General features: G+C 38.0%; 1 protein-coding gene across 14 annotated transcripts in view; it reads right to left on the bottom strand.

Moving 5' to 3' along the window:
• Positions 1 to 26,349, bottom strand: part of anks1b (ankyrin repeat and sterile alpha motif domain containing 1B) — a 609,252-nt gene that overhangs the window by 115,945 nt on the left and 466,958 nt on the right. For all 14 annotated transcript variants that reach the window (XM_052034200.1, XM_052034196.1, XM_052034194.1 and 11 more), the window contains one exon: positions 10,141 to 10,309. In XM_052034200.1, the coding sequence (XP_051890160.1) occupies positions 10,141 to 10,309 (169 nt within the window). The remainder of the gene's footprint in view (positions 1 to 10,140; positions 10,310 to 26,349) is intronic.

Raw genomic sequence — 26,349 nt, 5'->3', positions numbered from 1 at the left:
TCCTTCATTAGGTAATATTAAGTGGTTATTAACTTACTTGTGCTATTAATTGTGATTATTAAATAAATAATAACACATATTTAAACGCTAAGATTTCATACATCGTTTTTCTGGGAATGGGAGTTTATGTGTGTATGGAGGAGGGGAGGGTGCATTAGAATTGAAGCTAGATTGCTTTACTCTTTAAAACTTTATCTTGCATTGCAAAATACCATATTAATCATCACAATGTATCACAGAATTACAGAACACTACAACATGGAAACAGGTTATTTGGTATGTTGTGTCTGTATCAGCTCCATGTAACAGCAATCCAGCCAGTCCCAAGGCTCTTTCCTTTCAGATATTTTTCCAGCTCCCCTTTGAATGCTACACTTGAAACTACCTTCACTCCTATCCCTGCCAGTGCAATCCTGATCCCAAACACTTGGTGCATAAAAATGTTTTTCCTCATGTCACTTTTGATTCTTTTCCAGTCACCTTCATTCTATGTCATCTGGTTCCTGACCCTTCTGTCAATGGAAATAATTCCTCTCTATCTTTTTTTTCTATTCTTCTGTTCCCGACTGGTTCAGCTTCACCTAAAATGTGACATCCAAATGGGCATGATGCTCTAATTGTGACCATACCAGTATCTTATAAAGCTTCATCGTGACTTCCTTGCCTCTGTAACCTGTACCTCAATTTAGCCCAGGATCCTGCATACTTCTTTTAAACCACTATCTCTACCTGCCCTGTTACTTTCAATAACTATGCACATACAGTTCCAGATTTGTCTACCTACTAGAATTATGTTCCACAGTTTATATTGACTCTTCTCATTCTTTCCACCAAAATGTAACACTTTGCATTTCTCAGTATTAAATGCCATCCACCCATTCCACTTGATCTAAGTATTTTTTTGAAGGCTGCTACAATTCTCCTCTCAGATCAACAAGCCTTCATATTTAGTGTCATTGGCAAATGTGAAATTTGTGCCTTGTACACCTAAATCCAAATCATGAATATATGTAAAGTAAAACAGCAGTCTTAGCACTAGCCCTGGGGAGCTCCATGTTATATTCCCCTTCAGTCCAAAAAACATCTTTTGCCATTACTCTGTTTCCTACACAGTACTCCTACACTGTTGTTACAACCCCTTTTATTCCTTGAGTTTAAATCAAGATGTCAAACCAATTATGGGGTATTTTATCAAACGACCTTTGGAGTTTCACACATTCGACATCAGCTACATTTCCATCGTTAACCCTCCTAATGTATCCTTTGTGTTTAAATCTGTTGTGCTAATGGGCAGCAAAGTAGAAAATTAAATCCTGTTGTCCTTTCACAAATTCTTCAAATTCTTTATGAATCCATGACAATACTTTGAAAGCTGTTCTGGGACATTTCTTTGAAATTCACCTTTGTGTTGAAATATTGAAAATTAAATATCTTTTCTTTTAATTACTCGGCAAAAATATAATCTTCATTAAGGTGCCATTTACCTATTCTTGAGCATTTTCTCAGGACTCCCTTTTCAAATACTCAAATATATACATATATTTTACTGTAAATAAAGGCTACTGCAGATTGACCATGTAATTTTATGATTTTTCTGACTTTTTACAGTGTCTTGATAAAACTGTACATCAGCAAAATGCAATGACAACTAAATCTGCTTTAAAAACAATCACATTGAAAAATTATTTTCTAACCTGTGTCACATTTTAGATCTGTAAACATCAAAGTTACTGTATAACAGCATTTATCTTTGTAAAGCACGATATATCTCATCCTTAACAAGCAAATAATTAGCTTCTTACATTAAAAATAGAACTTTTGTCAACAACTTAGTCAACAATGTCTAAGTCATAACCCACCTTCATTGCAACATACCAAGCTATACTCCTACACTATCAGAAAGAGATTAAATCCAGTCAACAAGAGCAACACTAAACAATTATAGCACCAGCTCTCTAACTTCGATAAGCCCATCTATAATACAACCTCACAAAAGCAACTTTACCTCACAATAGCAGGTTTTATTAACATACTTGCATCATATAAATGCCCCAAAGAAATTAAATTAAAAGAGTAGAGCATCCCACCAATTGCCATCGTATAAATGTTCCATATACAATTCCAAAGGGACAATTCCCAGATCAACTATCAGCCTCAACCACAAACATGATATGTTTTGTTAGGTCTTAGATGAACCAAGAGATGTGGTGAGATGTCGCGATCTGCATCTCCCCATTGCCAGTCACGTCAACTCCCCCTCCCACTCCATCATAGATATGTCAGTCCTCAACCTCCACCACTGCCAGGAGAATTCCAAGCACAAACTGGAGGAACAGCACCTCATTTTCCATCTTGGAACCTTGCAGCCTAACGGTGTGAACATTGAATTCTCCCACTTTAAGTAACACCATGCCTCTTCTTTCCTAGCCTATCTCTCTTTCTTTTTTTCTGCCCCCCTTTTTCCCTCCTTACCTTTGACCCATCCCTCGGTGGATCTGCTCTCCCCTCTTCCCCCGCACTTGCCTATCACTGTCTCTTACCTGCATCTACCTATCCCAACTTTGTGCCCACCCTGCCTCCCTTCTTTTATCCACCTATCACTGCTCTGCTTTTCCCTCCTATATATTGGGCTTCGTTTTTTTCCTATCTTCAGTCCTAAAGAAGGGTCCTGACCCGAAACGTTGACCGCCTGCTTGGATGCTGCCTGGCCTACTGAGTTCCTCCAGCATCATCGTGTTTTTCATCTTGGTGAGATGAAGTGATAGGAAGTGAACTGGAAAGTGGGAAGTAAAGAAGTGCTTGCAATTATATATCATCTTTTATGACTGCATTGTGCACCAAAATGCTGTGTTGTAGAAAATATTGCCGACTGGCATCCAGGGACTCACCCACAAACAGCAGTGAACTGAATGTCCTGATAATCCAAGAAAAGATCAGTGATCTGAAATGTTAACTCTTGGTTTCTTTCTTTCGAAATGCTGCCTGACCTGCTTCGCATTCCAATATTTTCAAACTTTCAGCATCTGCACTATTTGCGTTTGGGTCCATTATTTACATTAATGAAGCTGAAAGGGAGATAAATGTTGGCCAGGCAATGGGGAGAACTCCCTGCTCTTATTCATACAGTGTCACTGAATCAGTTGCATCCCCCCAAGAGGGTGGAAATGCTTCACTGGCTCAGATCTTCCTGTGATTGGTGAGCCACCTGAGCCTGCCAATTGCCTGCCCTCAAAATCCACTCTTATCTCAAATTGAGCCTCAGATTCAGTCAGTCCTGCTGATCAGGGAGACCAGTCCAGCAGAGGGCCTGTCTGACTGAAACTGACAGGTTCCCTCCCAGAATGACCCTGGAAACTGATGAAGTTCTGCTCCCAGATTCACCGGCTGTCAAAATGGTCAAGGAGATTGAATACTTATGAATGTCTCTGACATTCATAAATATTCAAAAATGCTCAAGAAATAATTAATAATGAAAATGTTTTAAATTCTTAAAACAATTTAAGAATAAAGGCGCTTCATAACACTCAGAACATTAAATACATTTAAATCAACCAATTCACTTAAAAAGAAAATGAGCCTGTACTTAACTTCCTTTCCATTTGATTTCCTCCATTAAAATCAATAGGCCAACTGGACTTGCGCCAGGGTAACAGGGGCGGTTCAGCAGGAAGATTCCCAATTTGAGGGCTGGGAAATCTATGGAATCTGCTGGCTTTTAATTGGAAGCTCAAGGCCAACAGCTCATCTGAGCTCTCTGACCGTCAGGCCTTCCACAGTACTTATGTATCAGTTTAGATGTTGTGTTCAGATTTCTGGAGCAGGGTGTGATCATTTTCATGTCCTTAAATTATCAGTTCATTTAGTTCATTACATTATGCAAGTGTTTGTTGGGTGCCAGCTGGTACCATATTTCCCACACTATAGTTTTACTGTCTCAGAGATAAAAGATATGCTACTGAACCAAGGCAGACACCTAAAAGTAATGTCCCAGAAGCTAAAAATGATGGGTCCTGCAAAAACAAATCTAGTTGCTCAAAACTAAATTGAAAAAAAATCATCTTGTATACACTAATATTTTTGATTGCACCATTTTGTTTTGCTATGATATTGTCTAAGAAGCATCTTTCTATCAGACTTGTTGAATGCCAGAATTGCTGGTCCTAGTTGTTAGTGAGGGACAACCCAAGGCAGCTCTTCCTGTGGGAATTAAACAGTCTAAGTTTTGGACAACTTCATTCAGCAGGATGCATTATTTTCTATAATATGTGCCATTTGTTAAAGACACACATACGTAGACAAAACATGGTCCTAAAATCACATTACAGAGAGGTGAATTAACTCTGGAACAATGTTTGCTGTTCTTTAAAAATGACAATATTTTCACACAGATTGTTTGAAGCCTCCTTTTTCACTTTTTTTTTCACAGAAAAATACAAAGTAATACGCATGTTGCTTGCACAGTGCCTGTTTCCTTGGAAACAGTACAGCTGGTGTCATAAAATTAATAACACAGAACACAAAAAATCCAATCCTGTGGAAAAAATTGAACTCTACTTTGTGCTCACTGCTGACAGATTGCCATCTTGGCACTCCCACTGAAGAATGCAACATCAGTTCATTAGCTTGTCCAAACAGGATTTTAAAATAAACTAGCAGCTGAAGTGGGTCTGGTACTCTTAGTAATCAGTGCTCTCCATGAAAAGTAAGCCCTTCAGGTATGGTAGTGCCAGGCTCTCTCCAGAGCTGCAAAACATCTCCCAAGTGCGTCAGCTGCAGAAGCAATCTGACTCACACTGTCATATTATTCCTGCAGCTTCACTGTAACAGCAGAGAGCTCATAATGGAACTGTTCCAGCATCATTCAACGCCTACTAACATCACACTGAGCCTTTCAATGGAACAAGATGGGCTACAATGGCAGGAACAAATGCTGCATTCTGTGCTTACTTCAAATATAAATGGCATTTGGATGCTCAATATTTTTGGCCAGGATGGTCCGAATAACAAGAATTATTAAAATTAGTTTATCTGATCCTCCTAAATTAAGCAGCTCCAGAGATGTTTCTTTTCTCTAGTTTCATGTCACTTCTTCTAGTTTCATTAAAATTATTTATCATTTGCATTATTACCATATTAGCAAAATATTTTCCTGCCAAGATGGAACGGCTAATGCTATTAGTAATCCAGATTCAATAGAGCATTACTGCCAGACTGACATATCCCTCAAATGAAATCTGATGATTTCTAAACTGCTCGTAGCTTTTAAAAAGTAGATCTATCAAAAGCAATTATGTTGCAAACTTTTTTAAATCTTTAGCCTTGAAACAATTCTTATGCAATTTCTAATGATGACAGAAACAAGCCACTTGCGCAAATGTAGTTTACCTTAGCTGATTTACTGTCAAATAAAAAATGGCACTTTGATTTGAGTTTGTTGATTGTAACAACCTATTGTGAATTTAACATAGGGGTAAAATGTATGCCATTGGATGACTAATTGTACCGATTTCTCAAATTATTGGGGAGGGGAAAACAATTAATTTAAAGAAGTCAGCATTTTTTAAAATATAAAGCATTGCAATTTTTTACTTACTAGTAATAAAGGCTTTATGGAGTGATTCAATACTTTTCTTATGATCATTGAGCTACAATAACACCTCTACACCAACACTACCTCATTCAGTGGACAGGATATGTTCTCGTGATAAAGAGAACACAAATGGAATCAGCACTGATAGGGGCCATTGCAGCATCATTTACAGAGAAATGCATTACTGATGGTGCTGCTGCACAGAGAACCTTGTGGGAACTCCTGTCCTCCCCATTGAATCTGGATGCCAGGAAACAGGCACAAATCCAGCAATGAATCATCCCATGGGTTAGTGTGAAAAGGCTGGTATGGGAGAAGCCGGAGCAGGCAGTGTGCCTCCTCCCCCGAGTACTAGCACGTGGTCTTAAGGAAACGCTCTGACTGGCAGAGTGTACTTCTCTCTGCTCTGTTTCATCCCTTATAGTCTCAATTTACAGTGTAAACTTTCCACTCTCTCCATTCTCTGGTTACATACTTCCTGGAATTCCAATGGCAATATCTGTTCCATCAGATACTCCTCAATTGAATCCCACATTTTTCAGTTTCTCAGCACACATCCACATTATACCAGTCACAAGGGATCGCACCTGGTGTGTGGTGTTCCAATTCAAGCGTAGCACTTAAAACATAATTTCATGAACTGGCACTCCTGACACCATGCCTCGTTATCTCCCTTCTTCACTCTCTAAGACACTGTAAAGAGTAGTTTAAACTATCAACAAAGGTGCATTATTTATGAAATAGCCTACAGGACCAACTAGCATCATCGTAGTTGCTTTGTTTTGAAGTAGCCTTCTTCCAGCATTCTCTGCAGCAAGCCCTACTGCAACAGTGGCCAGCAGCTCGTCACATGAACCCAATCTTAAAGGACTGAGAGCACAACATTACCTGCAACACATATGTTACACCTTTTACAACCAAACCCAAATGCATCATTCAGGAATGTCTACTTTGGTGTAGTCTTCAGAAATCATAGGTTAAGAATCTGATGCAGAAACCCAGGCTAATCTTTTACCCTGATCTGCAGGGTTCGGAGGATAAAGTATCTCCCAAAAGTAAAGCACAGTTTGTGTGGTTGTGCTGAGGAAGCCTTGTTGACTTGCTACAGGGCATCATGTAGAAAGTCACACAGAAGGCATGATCAATGTTTGTGAATGTTTATGTTGGTGAACGGCATACTTCTCAACCAAAGTGCTTTACTAGGTAATAATGCTGAGCTTCTTGTGTTGCAACAGTATTTATCCAGAGTAGAGGATAGCATTCCCTCACGCTCCTGACTTCTGCTTTACAGATGGTGTAAAGAATTGGATCTTGTTGCAAAATGGTAGCCTCTGACCTGTCACATGTAGGATTGATGTAGCTGATACAATGGTAGAGATTTGCCAATGATTATGTAATTGAATATGAAGCAGAGGGTTTGGGGTCTCTTATCTTGAACTTGTGTAGAATGAGCTGGGAATCCTATTTTTGAAAACACCATAGAACTAAAAGCACAGTACTGATAGAAACAATATTGACTCTGATTCTGAAAGTACCATTTCTGTACTTATGCCAGATGGAACAGTTGGGAAGCCTGACTCCTGGAAAGGGATATGCAGCCACAGATCAATTTCTAGTTAGTTCAGTAAAGCAGTTTTTGTAGATTTAGACTCAGGCTCATTTGGAAAGCTTTTCCAAATGTTATTGTTGACTCTTCAATAACTCCAGCTGTTTTGCCTGTGGCTTAAAATGCCCCAGCTGTCCAAAATTGTATGGTGGCCATAGGCTTATTGCAAACAATCGTAAGTGATTGTCATGGTATTAGTCAAGGCTTCATGATCAACTCTGTTCAGGATCTGATGAGCAGATCGGTCTCAAGCACTATTTAATTAATTCATTCATTCTTCTCAGTGTACACAAGAACCAGTTGAACATTCAACTGAACTTACTTTTGATTTTGCCAGCTTAGTAAATCCATACGGAGACTTAGTTGCTACCAACCAATATAATGGCATATGTCAGCCGTAAGGATTTCCACTCTCTCTGTAAATATGTGATGCATCAATGCTAAAAACAAAACCCGGAGGCCTGCCAAACCTTTGCTCTTGGTTTATTTCAGTTGGAGAGCTGACTGGCATGGTGGGTTCAAGTTATGCCCTGTGACTTTTCTGAAGCACTCCTTAGATGACAGCTGAGTGCGTGAATAATCAAGTACTTAAATCCAGTCTCAAATTTTTTCTTCAACCAAGACAGAAATTTTGAATACCTTTTTAAAAATATTTGTGTTGTGTTGTGTTTTCTGGCATTCTGCAAAATTCTTGGTATTGGGGACTTATGCTGAGAAATTCGCTCATTGATCTTAGACAAAGTTGTTTTGAATAAGAAAGCTAAGATTAAGGTAGACTAGGTTTTGTTAAATTATTTGTGTTTGCAGTGAAGTTTTGAAGTATTTGTAACTGTCTTCAATTTTTTAATTGTTAAAATATTTTAATTGTTTACGTTAATGCTTGCCACATGACTCAATTCCGTCTTACTGTTGACTTAAGCAAGGTCTTGCTGATTGGGTTCAGGATGCTCTCATGCAGCAGGTTTGGCTTTCCAGATCGAACCAGGTGAGTGCAGGATAATTGGGTATCCAGGTGGTAATCCAGGTCAGTACTTCTGGTTGTAATTTGCATTCATATTTTATTAAAACTAACATGTTTAGAGTGATAATGTGTATAATCATATCATCATCAGTGTGTAACCCTATAAGAGGGAAAAAAAATAAAATTACCTCTTTGAATTCTATGTATGAAGAGCCACGACTTATTTTCACATTAGGAGAGATTCCAGAAGGACACAAATGCCCACATTTATTGAACTTCTCATAATTGTGCTCCTTATGTTTTCTTCCCTTAAAACAGCTGTAATACTCTGACATATTGCTTACATTGCCCTGGTTAAAGCCTTTGTGATTCCAGTTGTGTCAACAAAATCACTGACTGAAGGAGTCACAGACTTTGTTCAGTTGTGGTAAGTCACGCTTGATAAGAGATGAATGGCAGGGTTAGGATTTGAACTATCAGAATATTTCTCCGGAGAAACACCATGAATAAATTCATTTCCAACTAGTTAATTAAGTACTTGCTGTTGTGTTAATTTTCAGTCAGTCATGTTGGGGGATTGATACAAAAACAATAATGTGATGACTTGATACAAAAACAATAATGTGATGACTTGCCAGGGTCAGTGCTCACTGGCTAAGGAAATAGAAAAGTTAATTCTAACATATTTCCACCAACAACTGGATTGGACAGAAAACTCCTAGATCATGTGGACGACACATTTCTGGCCACATGAGCAAACACAAGAATTTCTTTTTGACTTGAAATAATAATAAAGTTCTTATCTTCTTCATATATGGTTGCATTGGCTTGTGTTATTTAAGACTCGTTTCATTCCTAATTGTACACAAATTGCATTGAATAAAGATAGGAAAAAATACTTTACACCTTTTCCATGACTTGAAAGTGCTTCACTCTCAATACAGCACTTTTTTAAAGTGTGGTTACTATTATAATGTTGAAACATGGCAACCAATTTAAACAGAGAAAGGTCCCACTAACAGAAGAGAGAAAAATGATCAGGTAATGATTTTAATGATCTCTCCTTAGAGTGTTGTGTGAGTTGTCATGATCTTGTTTGAAGAGTAATATCAAATTGATTATATCCATGTGAGGGGCCAATGTGGCCTTAAAGTCTCATCCAAAACTCAACATATCAGACACAATAACTTTCCTAAATATTGATCAGAGCGCCACCTTAGCTTACATGTTCAAACCTTTAGATCAATTTAACCCAAAATTTAAGCTGCCATGTGACTAACATAGAAATAGCCCAATTGTGATAGATCAGAGTACCCTCTTGTGGGAGAGTCTAGAACAAGGCGAACTATTGAAATATTAAAGGTTGTTCATAAGTGACAGAGATGAAATTTATTTTCTCTCTCGGTTGCAAATCTTTGGAACTCTCTTCCTCAAAGATGGCAAAAGCAGAGTGTTTTAATATTTTCTTTAAGGCCACGATAGATAAATTCTTGACAATGGGTGAAAAGTTATCACAGGTAGGCAGGAATGCAGAGTAGAGATTACAATCAGATCAGCCATGATCTTACTCTGTGGTGGAGCAGGTTCAAAAGGCTTAATGCTGACTCCTGCCCCTAATATGTATTGTTGGTTATGTATGTAAATCAATGCTCTCTGTGAAGTCTTATTAAGAATCCATTTGGTAGAAATCGTTTGGATTCTGCAAAACAGTAGATTATCCCTTTCAGACCCGGCAGTGTGTTTCAAACTGGGTGTTCCTTCTGAATTATTCTTTTGAAATTATGATTTGTCAACCACATTGACATGCTTTAAAAAGAATACACCATATATTTTTGAATATGTTGGAATCATTTAACTATATCGGGCCATAAAATAGGTTGGAGGAAGAAATATATAATCAATGATTTGTACTTATAAAGCACCCTTAAAGTAGACAAAACACAAAATCTATAATCTTTTTCATATTCACAATTGTAATCTTACCTATTAAATCACTGCCCTCCATAGATCCAATGGAATAGTTGGCAGGGCTAACAGGAGGTGTGGTATTAACGCTGGCGTAGCCTGCAGATGAACTGACCTCTGACTGATCATACACGTGACTTGGCCTGTATACCTCTTGTGAGGAAATGAGCGAAGTTCTCTGCTTAGGCTGAAATATATAAAAAACAAAGCAGTCAACACAAAGCCTTACAGCTTTTTTTTTACTGCATTCTCTTTTATTTTATTATTTGGTAAGAAATACAAGCTGCACATGAGAGATTCCTAACAATACAGCACAGAACTATTACTTGTGCAATTTTGAGGGCCTTTGTTATTTACCACAGATTGCCAAGCTGAGCTGGAGAAGCATCCAAACGCTATCTTTTCTTGACTTCCTGGAAGCACATGGGTTCCTCATTTAGTCCCATTTCTGCTCCCTTGGAGAGATGCCTAGCCTTAGTGCCTGCCAACATTAATGTACTTTCTATGGTGCTCTTAATATTCCAGACCATGAGCACCGAGTGCACTTCTGCCTAAACTAATTCAGATACATGTAATAATTATAAATTGCATTGTAGTATTTCAAACATTTTTTTCTCATTTTAAATTAAGCTGTTTTGAACATGATTTGTTTTTGCAAAACTGCCATGGGAATTTTAATAATTGAAACAATTAATTCACTCTGTGCAAATCAAATGTCAGATTATGAGGTAGATAATTCTCCACCAACTTCTCAATTAAGCAAAATCTAATCCTCACAAGTATGTAAATTTTCTCCAATACCACAATGTAGAGGCAGCAAACAGTACAAGTTCAACAGCATGATGTGAATTGCATCACCTGAGATTAATTGCCAAAATAAGCAAGAAGAAATAAATCAGAGGAGGAGCTAATACAGAAACCTTTGAACTTAGTTCAGGCAGTGCTGAAGCACAGTTTCTTTTGCTTGGTCTATTACTTAACATGAAATAATTCATGAAAGGTTTGAAGTCTTAGAGAAATGGTTACAAAATCAGCTTGTTCATAAAGGAACAATGAAATAAAATATGTTCCATATATTTCCTATATTAATTTCTCTCAATTTACCTTGTAGTTGTAGGGAATATTTAAATAACATGGTAATTATAGATTTTGGTACATATAGCCTATAATTTGCAACTGGAATTATTAAACAGTACCTAATGTTTATGGTGGAATCATGAAATTATACCAACTGGATTACTGCTAGACCACAATGAGCAAGATTTATGATTAGCTGATAGTTGCCCAGATGGGTATGACCTGTTGCTAAGAGAATAAGGCCTTTAAGCAAACTTCATTAAATGCACCATCGTTATCATATGTGTGATGAACAAATGGAAGTGTATGACAATCAGAAAAGATGTTGGGAGGTACAAAATGTTGTACCAAGCATGCCAATCAGGTCAGTGAATTATGGCATCAACATTGTAAGTGGAGGTTTTAACCATCCGTTCTTGCTTAGGTTTTCTGTGAAATGAAATACACGTTGGCATTTATTCCAGTTAATGTCTTTAGACTTCCCCAGCATTTGCAATGAAAGGTGCTAGGATTTGCATGGTCTAAAAAGGCACATGGCACAGTTTGTGATGTCAGACATTGTACTATCTGTTTGAAGCTGATGTCCATCTCTGACATGCAGAAAGTTTATAGAACATGAAGATTTTCTTTTTAGCTCTTAACCAGAGTTTGCAGATTATAATGCAGATCATGTTATATATAAGTTACTGTTTAAGTTATTATATGAGTTACTGTTGCCAACTATCCTGCCAATCCGCATACTTGGGATGAGAGAATAAACCGGAGCACCCAAGGGAAACCTATACTGTCACAGGGAGAATGTGTAAACTCAACACAGACAGCACCCGAGGTCAAAATCTAATCCAGGTCTCTGAAGCTTTGAGTCAGCAGCACCAGCCATGGCACCACTCTGCTGCCATTCTCATCATCAAATCCCCCACCATCAACATCTTGGAGATCACCAGTGACTGAAAATTTATGTGAGTCAGCTAAGTAAGTACTGCGGCCAGAAAAGCAGCTTAGAGGTTGGGCGTTCCATGGTCGGCAATTCAAGTTCTGACTCCCTGAAACATTTCCACCAGCTGTAAGGCACAGCCTGGAGGAAAATAGAATGCTCACACACACTAGAACTGCATCTCCATCCAACACAGTGCACTCTAACTGACTGGCACCCAATCCATCACCTGAAACATTCCCTCCACACCAGTGCACCATGGTTGCTGTAAGTACCACAAGACGGTTGCCAACACTTCAAACATGTGACTTGAACCCCTGGAAACACAATGGCAGCATGCGTATATCATCAGCCAAATGGCTAAAAGGAATGGGAGAGTAGGCATAAATGGGTCTTTTTCTGGTGATCTGAATGTAATGAGTGGTACACCACATGAATCAGTACTGTGCCCTGAACTTACTTTTAACATTTGTGTAAATGAAGGCACCAAAGGCATGGTTGCTAAATTTGTTGATGACACAAGGATAGATAGGAAAGTAAGCTGTAAAGATGACATATGGTGAAGACAGGTTAAATGAGTGGGCAAAGATCTGGCAAGTGCAATATAATGTGGGAAAATAAGATGTAGAGGGATTTGAGTTCCCTTGTGCATGATTTGCAAAAGGCTAGCATGTAGGTTAAAACTAATTAGGAAAATTAACAGAATGTCTTATTGTTAGGGAATTGAATACAGAACGGCATTGGTGAGACCTCATCTGGAGAACTGTGTCTTCTGATTTAAGTGAGGATGTTTATGCATTCAAGCGGTTCAGAGAAGGTTCACTAGATTAATACCTAGAATGGGTGAGTTGTTTTATGAGGAAAGGTTGGATGGCCCAGATATGTATCTGCAGGAGTTTAGAAGAGTTAAAGATGTTTTGACTGAAACATATTAAATCCTGAAGGGTCTTGACAGGGTGGATGTGAAGAATATGTTTCCTCTTGTGGGTGAATCTAGATCTAGGCATCACTGTTTAAAAATAAGGACTCAACCATTTACAGCAGTGATTATGTAAAATTATTTCTCTCAGAGGGATGTGAATCTTTGGAACTTTCTTCCTCAAAGGTTGATGGAGGCAGAGTTTTTTTGCAATTTTTTAAAGCAAAGGTAGATAGATACTTGTAAAGGAGTGAAAGATTACTGTGAATAGGTGGGAATGCAGAAATCAGGTTAAAATCAGAATAGCCATAATCTTATTAAATGGTAGAGCACTCCTGAGGGGCTGAGTGGTCTACTCTTGCTCCTAATTCAGCTGTTCATATGGAAGATCCCCCTCTAGTCAAGATCACCGTGGCATTGCTGTTCTCTCATATTTGTTGGGTGAAAATCCCGGAACTGCAACCTTGTAGCGTTGTTGGAGTACTGCACCACAAGGACTGTTGCCAATATAAAGACAGATCATCACCAACTTCTAAAAGGCAATTAGGAATGGGCATTACAAATGCTGACTTGGCAGTGATACCCATACAGCATGTTGCTTATACCTGAGATATGGTTACACTTCCAAGGGCTCACCTACAAGTAAAAAAAAAGCAAAGTCCCTTTTTAGAAGTTTCTGGCTTCAGTAATGGTTAATCCAGCAGGGAATTTGGCTGAATACAAACCTCCCACGTACATAATCATCATTCAGTCAGGCAAACAGTTTCTTACTCACACCGTTACTTGTTTATTCAGTAACCCACAGTCTCTCATTCATCCCACGCAGACACCCACAGTTAATCACCTGCATAATCACTAACCTACAGCCATCCAACCTTTTACGAATACCTAAGTATCTATGATTCTACCTTGATTTGTAAAATGGTAAGAAGTGTGTCTTTCTTGCTTTTAAAAAAAATGATTACTGTAGGACCTCCAGAAATATAATTTTATGAGTGATCAAATCATAATTGATTTAATGAAGCAGACTCTTCTAAAGGAAGTGGCCAGGGAAAGCATGTATCAGGCCAGCTGACAGGCCAGAGGTGATTATGTGAGAACGCAGTCAATTATCCATACAAGGTCTCTCCAGATGACTAGTAAATTTAAGACTTCAGCCTTAATTTCCCAAAATGCATTCCCTTCAAGCTATACTCAGTCTGCATGATAACACTTAATTTATTGTCCTTGCTCACATAAGAGCATTCACTTGGATAACCAGGATCAGATGGATGGTTGTAAGGACTGGCTTTCAGTCACAAATCCACAGCCTCAGCATCTGCAGTAGCACAACTTACAGAGCTGCTGCCTCAGAGCTTCAGAACCCAGGTCCAATGCTGACCTCTGGTGCTGCCTGTGTGGAGTTTGCATGTTCTCCCTGTAACCATGTGGGTTTCATTCAGGTGCTCCGTTTTCTTCTGCATCTTTGCCACAACTAGGAATATCTTCCAGGGGACCTCAGAGATGCTGTCGTTGTGACCATCTCTAAGTCTGACTGTGTCTCCAGAGGGACCTCTTTGCTGTCTGCCACAGGGAAAGTTCTCACCAGGATCCACCTCAGTTGCCTCCTCCCAGTGGCTAAAGAGATGTTCTGTCCATCCAGAGGCACTATGGACATTACCTTCACCCCTTGACAACTCCAAGAAAAATGCAGGAACCAGCACCAGCCACTACACATGGGCTTTTTTTGACCACACCAGAGCCTTTGACTCCATCAAAGGGGATGGGCTATGGAACACGCTTCACAAATTTGGCTGCCCACAGAAATTCATCTCCATTTTACGCTCAATCCATGATGATATGCAAGTTGTGATATTGACCACTATCATATGGCTCAACAACAGAACAATTTTCCATGAAGTCAGTTTTCAAATATGGCTGTGTCATTGCCATAACCTCTTTCTCAACCTTTCTTGCTGCAATGCTGCATCTCACCTCCAACAAACTTCCTGTGTGAGCAGAGCAAATCTTCAGAACTACGATAAACTTGTTCAACATAGCGGGACTACACTCTAGAACCAAGACCACCCAAACCTCAGTCATCACGATGCTCTATGTAGATAACACATGGATTTGCACACACTCAGAGCTGCACTCCAAGCCACTGGTGACACCCTCACTTGAGCATAAGATAGATGGGGTTCATATTCAATATCCTCAAGTTAAAAAACAAACTGCTGGAGGAACAGATGCAGCCTGACTTATTGAGCATTTCCAACATTTTTTGTTTTATTTCAGATTTCCAGCATCTGCAGTTTTTTGATTTTCACAAGACTGGACTCAGCACCAGTTACAGTGTGTGTGATATTCTATGTCACTACCAGAATAGTAAACAGGGAGGGTTGATCTCCCAACCACATACAACCTGCCTGGTCTTCACTGCAAATATTTTTCCATTTAGTTGTGTTACATCACTTGGGTTGGCAGGGGAGGAAAGTCAGCGAGTATTGCACGGACAATAGAAGTGGGAGTTAAACTGTACATGGCTACTTTGACTACAGCAATTAATCAGAAAGATTGATTACATTCGTCATGGCACAAGTTTAAATCCATGCCATAAGACGTTGTAATAATCTTCAGCCAGCATCATTTATAACATTCAGCTATGCCAGAGCTCCTCACTTATGGTGTGTGCTCACACTGTGCAGTGTTTGGCACCAATGTTCTTCTAAAGTATTTAATTAATTGTGACCCCAGGACATGGTCTGTGCTCAATTGCACAGGCAACGTAACATCCATAACAATGCAATTAAGAGGACAACCTACCCCATCACATTTCACCGAGGAGGTAGATTTGAGGACAGTGTCAACAATTTTCCAAAATCACTATCCAGTATTTTCAGCATTTATAATGAGCTCCAACAGATTCTCTCGTACAGGCCAGACAGATCAGGATTGTTGTATTTATGTTGAAAATGATCTGAGTGATAAATGCAGCATAGGAAGTCAACTGCACCAAGATACTGAACAAGCTGAATTGACACCAATTAATCTGATATGAAAATAAAGCATAATCAGAAACTTGAAGCCAATTTGCTGTTTATAAAAAGGTGGATTTTTAATTGAGACTTTGGACAAACTTTTGGAAAATATACACACAAAAATTATACACCAAATTATATGATCTAACAAGGCAACAACTAAATTAAGTGGTAAGCATTCCCTGGTGTGCAAAACTAAGACAAGCTACTGCCAATAGACAATTTAAGAGGAATAGGCAAGTCCTTGCAGACAGCAAGGAAAAACAGCATAAATAAAGAGCATAATAACATTGTGCATAAATTTTACTTTGTATCAAACTCATGGCCAATAGTTTTCCTTTCAATCCACTTGCCCTAATCCACCATGAGCCTTCCGTATATGTGCAAGTCAGGTTATGATGGAATCACCGAGATCTGACTGCAGCTTTAACTGGCGGCCTGAGGAAGAAGTTACTGGGCTTTCCCAGACTGAGAGGACAAGTCAACATGAGAGGAAGCCCTAGCAGAAATGTGTGTGAAATCATGACAAGAAAGAATTCATCATTCAAAGGAAAAATAGATAAATATTTGAAAGAAGGAGAAGCAAGGTCATGGGGAAAACTGGAGCAATGGGTTAAATTCTCATTTGCTCTAACAAAACTGTCAGCACATGGAATTGGTCCATATGGCCTCTACTTGTGCTATAAATCTCCATGACTCTAGATCCATCAATTTTGTCAATACTTTTTATTGGAAACACTTCACTGAGTCATTTCTACCTTTGAGTTAAATTATGAAGCAATATTATTGATGAGGTGTTAAGCTGAAAAAAAATTGCTTGTATGAGGTATAAGTTAGATACTCTGGTGATTGACTTTCAGTGCCAGTTATGTCAAAAAAAGTTCCAGACAGCTATATATAATGATTAATTTTCACTCAATTACATAAGTTTTGTGGTCCAAAGAAGAAACAATAGGCCATCTCTTTGGGTATAGTTATGCCAGCTGCAATTGCCACTGGCAGTTATCCCATGATCAGAAAGATTGATTAGTTGACACCAAGAGGTGGAGGGCATATATTTCTGAGTGTCCTGGACTTCTGTGGTGCAGCATGAGGGTTAGCAGGGCCTCCATCGGGTACCCTGAAGAAGCTAGGTCATCCCAGCAAGCTTCACGGCGAGCAAAGATCCAACCTCCAACTTTGCTGCGAATCAACATATGAACATATATGCAAACATATGAATTAAGAGCAGGACTGGGCTATTAAGCCACGCTCCACCATTCATAAGATTATGGCTGATATAATTGTAATCCACATTCTCACCTACTTGTGGTAACCTTTCACCCCACTGCTTATCAAGTATTTATCAACTTCTGTCTTACAAAATTCTCGAAGACTCTACTTCCAATACCCTTTGGAGAGAGCTCTCTGAGAGATAAAAATTCACCTCATCTCTGTCTTAAGTCGTATATTTTTAAACAATGACCCATGGTTCTAGATTCTCCCACAGGATGAACCATCTTTTCCATACCCCCCCATAAGGATCCATCAGAATCTCATCTATTTCAATCACATCCTTAAAGATCAGAGGTAACTAGCAAGTCCTTATTTCAATGCTCGCTCTTCCAGTTTATACTTGAAACAGCTCTCTTAAACAAATCTTCCAAAAACTGCAAACAAAGCTGTTGCAAAATGCCTTTCCCATAGTATTGGGAGAAATATTGGAAGTTCATTACTTCCATGCTTTCTTCTTGGAAAACATGTGGATTCATGAAGTGGTTGAAATTGTGGTTTTATTGGAAACTTTCAAGCTTGAAGATTTTTATTGGTTTCCAGCCCTATCTAAACAATTATGTGCGTAGACCAAATTTATGAAGGTTAAACTAGTGCCCTGAACATATGTAATTTAGAAACAAGAAATGAAGTTACTCAACTTCTCTACTGGTGGAGGAGGAAATAATACACTGTGGAAGGAGACCTCCAATATACATCTTCTAAGTTTGTTGATCAATTTGGAATGATTCCTTAAATTAATCTCACTTCCACACTGATTCAATACCATGCACCAAAAGTAACTACAGGGGCCTAGCAGGAAAAGCCAGAAAAATGGGAGTGAAGGGAAATAGGAAATGGTTGAAATATTAAACAAACATTGTCTTCACTGTTTATGTCATAATAAAAATACCAGAAATAGTGAAGAGTCAAGAGTTTGCTGAAAGTCATAAAACTAAACCAATATTAGAAAAGAGGAAGTACTGGAGAAATATTGGGGCTAAATTCTGACAAATCCCCAGGACAAAATCACTGTATACAGCATGGAAACAGGCCCTTTGGACCAACTCATCCATGCCAACCAAGGTGCCTTCCTCAGCTAGTACCATTTGACTGTGTTTGGCCCATGTCCATCTAATCCTTCCAAATCAGTAGTTCCTCAAACATTACTCACATATATGCTATACCAGATGGACATGCTGCCCCTAAGATCGGCAGGATTCGAACCACCAACACTTTGGTTAAAAGCCGAAAACACTAACTGATTGTGCCATAGAGAAGACCTCAGAAAAGGCAGAAAAGGATCTGATGGTTAAAATTCCCAGGAATTCATAAAGGTACCTGCAGAGGTGAGTGATGATCTTCCAAAATTGCCTGGATTCTGGAGAAGTCCTCGAGGATGGAAGGTAGTAAATGCAACACCACAATACACAAAATGGGGGAAAGAGAAAACAGGCTGATTGGTTGACATTGTTGGGAAGATGATGGAATCCATTATTGAGGATGCAGTAAAAGGACATTAAGAAAATAATAATCTGTTTAGTCAGAGTCAATGTGCTTTAATGAAAGAGAAAACATGGTTGACAAATGCAGTGTTTTCAGGATTTATTAGCAGAGGAAAAAGGGGGATCGAGTAGACAATGTGTGGCTGGATTTTCAATTGGAATTTGATAAGATACCTCAAAAAGATTGTTACATAAGATACAAGTTCATAGAGCATATAACATATCAGCATGGATATAGGATTGGTATCAGAAAAATAAGAGCAGGAATAAATAGGTCACTTTCAAGTTGGCAGAATATTGTTAATGTGTTGCCAAAAGAAATAGTACTATGGATTCAACTACAGGTATTTGCAATCTACTTTAATGACTTTAATGCAAGGACAGTGTACAACATTTATTGTTAATACAAGGGTAGCTTGGAAAATGAGCTGTAAGGAGGATGGAAACAGTTCACAAAAGGATACTGGGAGGTAACATGAGCCAATGTTCATTTGTACAGGTAGTTGTGCATATACCACAGAGGACTGCAGAAGATCAGACACTGTTTCTTTAGGGCTGAGATTGATCATCAAAGAGAATGGGGATTGGGCTGCAAAGATAGACGATCAGCTACAATCTTACTGAAGGATGGTGAAGTTTTTAAGGGGATATGTGGCCTCCTCCTGCTCTTAATACTTATGTTCAGGTGCATGGACAATTCTAGGTGAGAGGCTCACTTTTGCATTTCATCCAACAAATATGTGATGACAGTGTTACGGTTTTCTTGGAACATTGGATCAGAGAGCAATTGATCCATGATATTCTTGAATATTTGTTAGGTCCCATAGCATACAGTAAGTGCAATATTTATAACATCATCTTTTAGTTTCTAAGTCCACCTTTGCAAACTTGGGATATAAATTCTTAGATTCTTCTTTAACAGTCAGTATTTGCATTGCTTCTGTGAAGTATCTGGAGTATTTAACGGCACAATATAAATACATGTTTTGTTTTCGTTTTTGAAATTAGGGGAGCGGATTATAACTATCAGGTGCCTGACCACTGATGCAAGTGTGTGGCTGTTCAATCTTTCTGCCATGAGGTCTAGTCTACTATCAAGACCAGAGCTGACTAACATAACATCTGTATGTTTCATGGACTAGTCAAGTGTCACAATGCAGCTCACCGACTTTGGACAACCTACAATCAGCCCACTAGCAGCCTACAATCAGATCACCTAGCAGCCTGCAGGACAAAATGTCCTGTGTATGTCTGGTGGATCTGGTTGGTGGAGGGGGGGCAGGGGTCATGGGCAGTGAGAGGGTAGGGTTGGTTCATAGCAAGAAGCTGTTTACAATGTGATTGCTTCTCACACAATCCTTGTGACGTCCACAGAAACATTTTACCACTTCCTGGTCTCACAGAAGTAATTTTCCAATCATACTTTTGAAGTTTCTTCTTCTTGATACTACATTTTACTCAGCAGAGCATGTTCTGTATATGGTAACCCAGTATAAATTGCAGAGGTGTACCGGATTAGAGCCACAATTTGTAAAGGATTCAAAGGCTACATCTGAATTAGGGTGGTCAACTTGTAGATCAATTTAAAACAAATGCAGTTTTTCCCTGAGTGGAATATTTTTCAGTTTTCATCGACCACAAAGATTGGGGAAAAAGAAAACCGTAACACTGTTGTCACACATTTGATGGATGAAATGCAAAAGAGTTCATGGCATATAGTAGGTAAATGCTTAATTTTCCAATGCATTCCTTGGTCAGAAAAAAAGTCTTTACATGTGTAATTACTGAAGATGATTCATCATATATGGTCTAATGTGATGTCAAGTGTTATCTGTAAATGTAAAACATCCTCTTGAAATTAGTGTGTCTGACATGAAATAATATTGGAAAAGAGAAGTGTGATTGTGCATTAATCTGTATTTTTTAAATCAAAAATTTCCTGTTGTTTGTGTTCAACAGAGTAAAAATACTTTCAGCAACAAGAAGGGAAGATTACACTATGAAACCCAGTTTTTTCACTGTGAAGGGAGGGAGACATTGTGGAACATGAAATACACTGTTCACCAAAAAGTGTACAAAAAACAAATTGCTGGAGGAAGTCAGCAGTCCGATCGAGCAGCATCTGTGTGGGGGCAGGGTGAAAGGAACAGTCGACATTACAAGTCAAGACCCTGCATTAGGACTGAGAGCAGAGAGGGAATAATTTATTAATTGGTTTACTATTGTCACGTGTAACAAGATACAGTGAAAAACTTTGTTTTGCATGCTATCCATATTTATCCAGCGTAAAGGGAAAAGTGGGAGGGGTGAGAAAGTGGCCAAAAGGTGATAAGTCGACCGAGGAGGGGTGAAGGATGATGAGCAGATGGACCCAAGTAGGGGAGCGGAGGGATGGAGTTGGGAGACAGAGGCAGGTGGGTGATAGATGGAAGCAGATAAAGAAAAAGAAGTCTGATGGAATCAGGTGGGGGGAGGGGAGAGTGAAGGTATCTTATAGTCAGTAAACCAACCAATTCCTTGTGCAAGGGCATCAAACTATTAATAATCACACATCACAGAAATAAGCATAATACAGAAATTAAAGTACTTTCCAAAATTGGAATAGCAATAACAGCAGAAAATTATGAGCATATTCTGATGTTGATCTTCAAACACCAAATTCCTATGAAATGCAGGAAAGGTGGAGAGCTCATTACAAATTGAAAGACAAGCATTGCTGCTCAATATTTTACACAAATCTTTCCATTTGGTCAGTGTGATTTTGGTGGCCTTTCTGACTTCTGGATTGAACACTCTAAATTGGCAATGAAAAGCAACCTTCTATAATATGCAATCCAACACCGAGGATTTTGGAACCAAACGATAATAAGACAACAAATATATGTGGAATATTTCATTGACCACTTAAGTTAATTCAGTGAAACTACAAGATATTGATCTATTTATACAATCCCAACCAGCCGTATCCTATAAATAACATGTACCTCATCCCAGTGCTCAATTTAATCATCTATGTCTATGTTTGTCGCTGTCACCTTCAATTCTAATCTTAACGTGATCTGTTCAAAGGAATTAAACAACATTCATTACATATTTGCAAAGTAGCTAGCTATTCTACACATCTAAACTGAATGAGAAAATAATTCTTCTAGTCTTTAATCTAGTTCCAAGCCTATTAACATTGTCTCTGTATCTTCCTGGTTTACAAATGCAGTTTGAGTGAAATATCCTGATTGTATCTCCACTACCTTTGCCTTTCTCTTTGTTTATGATGGATTATGATGACTCCTGCTTCTCTCTTCTCAAATCAAAGTTCTTTGACTCATCTTACAACTTAGCATTAGTGGTAAGAATCATTCTTAATGATATCCTCTAAATGCTTATCAATACATCAAGACTCTAATGTAGCATAATATTCCAAATGTGACCTCAAGCTCGGAGTTATGCAAGATTAGACGAAACTGAATAAGTTTAGTCAATGTTCCATTATGACATCCAAAATTCCTCTTTTTCCATACTTGCTGACACAAGTGCATTCCAAGGATGCACGTTATATTACTTGATTTTTCATCTTTTCATAGTACTATTATTTATAGCTATTCTCAGGAAATATATTTATTTTTCAGGTCACAGCCCATTCATGTGCTCAGCATAAGTTCCAGAGGAACCAAACCAGAAATCTTTTATTCACTATTCCAAAACCAGAATATTTTCCCATTTATCATTACCATCAACTGTTCTTTGCAAAGTTAAAGTCCAACACAACAAATTTAATTTGCCGTTTATTATTTGTAATTTAATTGTCTTTAATGGACTCATATATGGAACTTTTATTAAATGTCTTCTGAAATCCCAGTAATTTTATATCCAAGTAAAGAATGCATGCATAAATGTAGTAACCACCTGGAAGAATTCTGGTGTAGTAAGTATGTTAGATGGTGTTCTAAAGAAATGCTGCTAAGATCTTTTATTCAGTGCATTCTTTTTTGGGACATTGATGGTGCTCTATAAAATATTTCCATTCATTTCACTTGAAAGCTATTTGAGAATGACGGTTCTATAATTATTCATTCATTTATGACTTGTATGTTATGTGAATGTCAGGATAATATTCACTACCATTCAGATTTAGTTTAAGCTGCTATATATGTGACATTCCCAAAATATGTAGCAACAGAAAGACAACGATTTCAGGTGTCAAAGGCTTTTATATTTGCACCTTTGATATTTTTCTACTTCTTTAATATGCGATACAATTGCAATAGTTCAGGAAATCCCCAAGCATCCTCAGCGAAAAATATTGCACACTAATAAACACCTCAGTCAGTGGTCTTTGCAGTAATTCAACACAAACAGGCTGCTTGTGACATAGAATATAGAGGGATTCTTAGATTTATCTGTCATGAGATTGCTACATCATCCTACAATAAAACTGCCACACTGGAAGCCATACTTTGTCAATGACTTTCAAAGTCACAACAGCCTCAACCACTTTGCTGCTAACTCCTTCTATTCATTTTGTGGAGTTTGCAGTACAGATTATATCAAGTAGGTCACTGATGGTCCAACAAGTACATAAATAGCCATATTTACCTTTCAGACTTGTTCAGGTCTTGTGCTCACTTTGTACTTGTGCTTTTTGTACTATGCATTCAACACATCATTTATCACAAATCTTACCAGCTGGACTCCAGAACATCAGCCAACATTTATCCATGGACAGGCACTGAGAGTGGCAAGTGCCACCAACAGAGCTGCTGCCTCACAGCTCCTGAGTTCAATCCTGACCTCTGGTGCTGGCTGTATGTGGTTTTCAAATTCTCCCTGTGACTGTGTGGGATTCCCCCTAGTGTCCTGGTTTCTTTCACATCCAAAAGATGAGTGAGTTAGTAGGTTAACTGGCCACAGTAAATTGCCCATAGTGTATAAGTGAGTGGCAGAATTTGGGGGGAGTTGACGGGAATGTGGGGAGAATAGGTTGCAAGGAAAATTAATGGGGGGAATTGAATTGCTCAGTGAGCCAGCTTTGACTTAATGGGCTGAATGGCCTCCTTCTATGCTGCAAGGAAACATGTAATATCAAAGTAATAATGATGTTCAATACTGAAGATTTCTAACTTGTCATTATCACCCTAATGTTGGGTTTTGTTACATCACTGTTGCGATAGTATGCCAAATTACAAACACCCTCTTTCTCTCAATATTGTTCTTTCTATGTATATTAAACAGTGAGAATCAATGAGCTGGTAAAATGTTGGTAAAATGTCATGTATATGACCTAACATAATAGGTAGTTTTTAAGAATTCTGATAATTATCTGGAGAGCAACTTTGCTGGACATGCAGAAGAAAGGCATCACATGGGAAAAGAAAGGAGGGGAAATTATCAGTGTTCACCTTCTAGCACCTAGTTACAGAGCAATGTTGTACCATTCCTAGTAGTCTACAGACAGTTTGCTAATCTAAATTCTTAGTGACGAATGGTGCAAAGTTCCCGACACAAAGAACCAGAGAGAAAAATTAAAAAGGAGAATTCGGTAGTGTTGTGCATCTCACTATAAGAGTTATGGGGTAATGCCATATGTGGCTAATTGGTCTGCCTACTTAGTACTGCAATTTGTCAGTGGTAGGATCTATTTATCTTCTCCCTCTATAAACTGATGATGGACTTGTTTGATTCCTGCCTGCAAAACTGCTGATTGAGTATCATTAGGTAAACTATAGCATAGTTATGTGCTTTTATATTCCCAAGCCTTCAGCTAAGTTCAGTTCCTACTCCATAAATTATGCTTGTGCAGAGTTTTTTTAGGCTGTCTTCAGAATAAATGTCATGAATACATTACCCTACAGGGCAGAACAATTATAATTTTAAGAAACCTTCCTTAAGGAATAAATATATTTAAGTAAATATCTTAATAGAAATTAGGTAAAGGTTGCATTAATATGATGGATGATTTTGCTTTAATACAATAATAATATATGCAAAATGTATTCAAACTAAGGAATTCATTTTATTTTATACAGGCTGCAAAAATGAATCATGCAGCAATGGTTTAAGTCATGTCAACCAATAACTTCTTCAATGTAGCAATAATGTGCACTGTTTAGTTTATACAATTAAGGGAAACAACATAACTTTCTAAATGAAATACCTTGTGCATTCTCACCTAATTTTATTACATTTAATACAAAGGCACAATTATACTGTACTCAGTTTTTGTCTACAATTGTTTCTGTGATGCTGTGTTTTTTGTTTCGTTTCCAGTCATTCTTTATTTTTGTCATCTCTCTAATGTCTTTGCTGATTGTACTTTTGATGCTGTAGTAGGCAGAGTACTCATCCTGAACACAAGATTTAGTGGCCAGAGGCTAAATATAGCACTGCATAAACTTAACCACAGTTGACAAGAATAATATACGTAAATCTAATGAACACTGAACTACTATGAACACTATTAATGCCCTCCAACTTGTTGGTTATACTGAGGTTGCTGTGCATGATAGTGTGTGGTAAAGATGCTACCTTGTGTACAATCACCAATCTAGTAGCAAATTCTACTCAAAATTGCTCACATTTTCAGAAGAGATTTTTTTTAACATATCCACTTGAAATATGAACAAAAAGCTGCCATGACTGGGATAATTGGGAAATGTTTTAAAACAATATTGTTTGCAAAAAATTTTGGGATTATAAGTAAATCTATTCATTGATAGGATTAAGAGTGTTAACCAGGTGAAATTTAATTAATTCAACTACTCTGGCAGCTCTTCCTGAACCTGCAACCTCTATCACCATCAAGGAATGGGACAACAGGTGCACAGGGGTGCCACCACCTCCAGCTTCCCTTCCAAGTCAAAAATCATCCTTGGGAACGTGGTGGTAGGTGCCTTATTTAGCTGCTGCAAACAATGTGAAGAAGTTACTTCAACAATGCTATTTGCTAGGGGTTTCCAGTAATGATGAAGAAACTGTGATGAATTTCCAAGGCAAGAAATTATAGCCTTGTCAGCAATGCAAAATCATGTAAAATGAATTTTAAAAAAGAAGCAAATTTATTATAAAAAAATAACTATTTTTAAATCACTGTGACCAACCATGTGAATCCCACTTATAGTGAAGTAGTCAGTTTCTCAGTAAATTGAAATGAGCTAAACGCTTATAAATAAAGAAAATTTGTTTCCTTCAAGCTAAATTCAGTTAATTTTAAGGGTCTCATTAATTTTTTTTGCTCAAAATTCAAAAGGTGATTGATTTAATCTGGAATGTGACCAACTTTTCCAGGTATTTGTTTTTAACCAGCAAAAAAGATCATAGATACTTAAAGATACTTGATGTGTGATGGATGTAAATTGCAATTTAAGTCAAGTGAAAGTTATGAGGTACACAAATTCTCCTTTGCATTTCTCATCTCCTTAATTTTCCTATGATCAATCGAATAACTCAAAATGATTAATGAGGAGAAATCCATGAATTAGTCATTTTTGAGTTTTGCTTCCTCATGTTTCAATTTTAAGAAATTCA

Source organism: Pristis pectinata, chromosome 19 (genome assembly GCF_009764475.1).
Source record: "Pristis pectinata isolate sPriPec2 chromosome 19, sPriPec2.1.pri, whole genome shotgun sequence".
In the NCBI taxonomy this organism is placed as follows: Eukaryota; Metazoa; Chordata; class Chondrichthyes; order Rhinopristiformes; family Pristidae; genus Pristis; species Pristis pectinata.
The sequence above is the reverse complement of the archived record's forward strand: the minus strand, read 5'-3'. Positions and strand labels throughout refer to the sequence as shown.